A 4,337-nucleotide genomic window follows, 5' to 3' on the forward strand; every position below is an offset into this window, starting at 1 on the left:
TATGGAATATTGTGATGTTTCAAGCAACTAAATCAAAACTGCATCTTTAACACCAATAGTTGATATTATCTATAGTAATAATCTATTTCCAGTGTGCCACCTTGGCCAATTTGGAGCCATTAGGCCTGTAATGATTTACTTCCAAACACAGAAACATCAAACGCTGGAGAACAATGAGGGTCTGGCTGCTGTCTCTTCTCTTTAATTCTCCATAACAAAAGTACAAAGGCTGAGACGGAGAACAAAGGGTTTACCCCTAAACACCGTTAACACCTCTCCGGGCCGCGGCGCCTCCGCGAGCCGACGCACACGCCGGCGCCCGTCTGGAGCGCCTGGGATAAGGGAGGAGAGGAGCGCTGCCCCGGGGATCATAGATGTTCTGCGGTGGGTGAGGGGTGGGGCAGATGAGACGACTGAAACACCTCATCATCTAGCTCTATCTAAACAGACCTGTGTGTAAGTGTGGTTTCGGGCTGCAAGTAGCATTTGTTGCTAGGGTTGATCTGAAGGAGCACCTAAAGAGATTTTTATTTTACACGGTGAACAAAACAACAACCGATGCGTAAGTAACTTCCCTTTAAAATAGATTTAAAAATTATATATCCATAATTTAACACTTGGTTTTACTTCGTTACACCCAAACTGTCCTTTTAAGATGATAACAATTGCAAAACTTCCTCGTAAAATAGTTTTCTATATACCTGACCGAACTCTGCATGCAGGAGTCAATGGATCGCGTGTTTAGGTCAGTTAGACTTCAGACAGTTCGACCTTCCTTAAGAGCTTTTAGGATAAATGTGGTTAGTAAATATTGTTTAATATGCTGCAGATGGAGTTCACGCCCTAATCAGAATGTGGGATTCACCGAAACCATATCAGCCCAAAACCAGGTTAACAGTAATTCTCATAAAAGCACGAGAAGTCCGTGTTAATTATTACAAGCAAATAAGTTAATAATTCTGTCTCTGAGCTTTTAAAAGGAGACTGGGTTTTCCAGGACCCCTAAAACAAAAAGTTAACGGTGAGGGTTCTGCAGCGATTTATTAGACCCATTTGGGAATTAACAGGTAAGTTATTACTATCCTTACTGTAAAGTGTCCGACTGTGCGTCTGTATCTAAATGTCTCATTTCAGTAGCACAGGGCAGACAGAATCCGGTGGCTGGTACTGCGGTAGTGCACAGTTCCACCGGTAAAGAGCAGCAAGACTCACAGAGCACCTTGTTGGACCAAAGCCGACGGCATCGGACGGCGTTCACGCGGGAGCAGCTGTCTCGTCTGGAGCAGGAATATGGCAAGGAAAACTATGTATCCAGACCCCGGCGCTGCGAACTGGCTACTGCGCTCAATTTACCGGAGACTACAATAAAGGTACCGTGTTTAACTGCAGTCAGTGAAAATAAAGGGCCACGCCAAAGCCATATTTAACAAATAAGCTGTATTTTTGTTCGGTCTATGCTACAGTTGTATAACAGAAATAAACTAAAAATATGGGGAATCTTACTTTTCCTAAGAAAATTAAACACGTTATGAAAGGTGAATGTAAATTATATAACAAACAGATTAATGGCTGTTAATCCAGCTGTTGGTGGCTATAGAGTGACATCACAGACCTAGCTATACGTGTATACCGGAAATAAATTTGCAAATGCAAGAAACCACTGGTGCTCAAAGATGTTTCAGGTCCACTGGGTGACTCAAAAATACTCTTTAGACTGGTTTGTATTGTGAAACAGGATATCCTTTTTTATCTTGCTTCAATCATCTTAACATTGACAATCTAGTTAAACAGTCACAAGAAGGTGGCTATTAACACTATATTTCATCAGAGGTATATTCTCGGGTTATAAGGGCAGCCGTGGGCCCTAAGCAAGATCCTGGGGTGGTTATGTATTGAATGAACTGTTTTGCAAACTGGTGAAAGAAAAAATTCAACTGTTTACTTAAGGTAAAGTGATAATACTATTTCAGTAATTGTACTAAACCTTTTGCATCAAAATATACTTACAAATTCGGAAAGTAAAAGTGCCCATTATGTAGAATCTTATGTACACGGGTATTTTTGAAAACGGAGATCTTCCGTTTTCGTTTTTTTTTTTTTTTTTAAATCCCATCCACACGTAAAAGTCAGAAATGAAGGAAAACGATGCTAGGAACATGCCAAAGCAGCAGGTGGCGCTATATTCCTATCCGTGTAGAAATGTTGGCCAATCAGAAGTCTAGAAGCCTCAGTGGGAAATAGTAAACAAAGTTGGGGCATAGAAGCAGACACGAGTGGTATGTGTGGAGGGACAGTAACTGTGTGTGTATATGTAAGCATTTAAACACTGCACAGAGTACAATTAACAGTAACAGTATTGTAGAAATTCATTTCACCGAAACAATAACCTGGCGCACAGTGTGACGTCAAAAAAGGCGCACACCTTTGATGCTGCGTTTTCTCCGTTTTTCTCGTCCACACTTAAATGCAAAAACTGAGTTTTAGAAAATATCCACCCTGGCAGGCGTTTTTAAAAATCTCCGTTTTCAGTGACCGAAAACGCCGTTTGCGTGTGGACAGAAGGTGCAAACGCATAGAAAAATCTGCGTTTTCAGAAATACCCGGGTAGGTATGGACGTAGCCTAAGGTAACTTGTCATTCTGAGCTTTGACATAGAGAAAAGTAGTAATTAAAAGAAAATTAAGTGATGTGTTATGTAATCTGATTCAAAGTGTTAGTGAGACCCCTGCATTTATATTTTCATGTTTATAGAAATTGTAGCAGCTCCTCTCTAGGTATAGAAATGTTGTGATCCATTGGCTTTACCTTTAGTGTCACAGGCAAGCTGTGAAATGTCTCAAAAATTTTTTAGATGTTTTTGTTAAACCTTAATGTTTTTTAAACGAAAAGAAGGGATTCACAGTTGTTCCTCCTAGGGCCCTCTCTTAATTTTTCTAGTCTTTACAAAAAGTTCTTTGAGAGAAGTGTTGTTGTGAAAAAGCACCATATAAATAAAATGTAATTGAACTGAATAATTCACTTCATCCTTCTAGGTATGGTTCCAAAACAGGAGAATGAAGGATAAACGCCAAAGACACTCCTTGCCTTGGCCTCACCCATTTATTGACCCGCTGGGGGGGCTTCTGATGGGCAGCACATCTCCTTCCTCCATCTTACCATACACCTTCATCCAAACCCACCTTCCACACCTCCCGCTCCACCCCTATGCTCCCCTGGCTCTCTCTTCAACTACATCATCTCACAGCCCATACAGTGCACCAATGAGTTCAGCAGATGCATTCCATCTCTCCCAATTCAACAAAAGGCCTGGGGAGCTGCCTCCAACAACAGTAGCACTCTACCCCTCTGTAAGCATAATGCACCACCCTACTTCATGCCCCTGTTCACTGTGCCTGCAGTGGGACCCAGAACAACTGTACAAAGCAAGAATGGATGCACTGGGACTGGGCCGACCCCGCACTCTGAAGGCTAACACTCATTCTGCTAGTGTAGGGAAGACACAAGAGATGGTGTAAAACTAGATGAAAACATCATCAAACAAATGTTACTGCAAGAAAATTATACCATTTCCAGTGTCTTCTGTTAACACTAGAAGCTTGCCAAGCATCACCTGCAGCAGATGATTAAGCTCTCATATTTTTGTGTAAATCTTAATAGAAATTTAAAAAAAACTCTGCATCTTTACAATAGAAACCCAAAACACTGGCCTTGTTTAAAATAATGCAAATCACATTTGCAATTAACTGAAGGCATTGGGTTATTCTGTTTTGTTTTGATGTATTATATTTTTGTTGCTGTTGTTACATAATTATTTCAAGTAAGTTAAAAAACTATTCAGTAGTAAGGCCACATTTATGCCTATCAAAGCACACCAAATGAAAGCCTTAACCTTTTCTTTGTATTATTTTTAAAAGAGCACACTATTAATTGTACAGTCTGGTTACTGTTCATTAACTATTGCATATCCAGCCTCAATATTAAAACAACCTCTATTTCAAACTTGTTTTGGTGCATTTCAGCAGTTTGGACCAGAGCACTGCATTGTGACATCTATCTTATAGATTTCTTCAGCTGTCAGTGGTTTTAACATCATATTGCTGAGTGTATACTGAGCATACACCAAAATTAAGCTACTTAGAGCTGCCACAAGTGGTTAACACAGTGGGTAGCTCTATATGTTTGATTTGGGAGAATTGTAATCCGGATGGCCTTCATGACACAAACACAACAGGAATTTGTGTCTCCAAATGGAAATCAACCGCTATGCTATGGAGCACCCATAGTATCCAAATGAAAAAATTAAAATACTTGTCAAAACAAAGTAACTTCATTAAATG

The 4,337-nt window shown here is 40.2% G+C and overlaps 1 protein-coding gene across 1 annotated transcript; it reads left to right on the top strand.

The window, feature by feature from the left end:
• Window positions 1-558: 558 nt before the first annotated feature.
• eve1 (even-skipped-like1) lies at window positions 559-3,953 on the top strand. Its single transcript, XM_085405037.1, has 3 exons — window positions 559-562; window positions 1,096-1,370; window positions 3,033-3,953. The coding sequence occupies exons 1-3, from the start codon at window positions 559-561 to the stop codon at window positions 3,513-3,515; spliced, it is 762 nt and encodes a 253-aa protein (XP_085261163.1). The 3' UTR covers window positions 3,516-3,953.
• The last annotated feature ends 384 nt before the right edge of the window (window positions 3,954-4,337 follow it).

The sequence above is a fragment of the Rhamphochromis longiceps genome, linkage group LG4 (assembly GCF_057381845.1).
Source record: "Rhamphochromis longiceps isolate RC_006_pf linkage group LG4, R_longiceps_female_GT1.1, whole genome shotgun sequence".
Lineage (NCBI taxonomy): Eukaryota > Metazoa > Chordata > Actinopteri > Cichliformes > Cichlidae > Rhamphochromis > Rhamphochromis longiceps.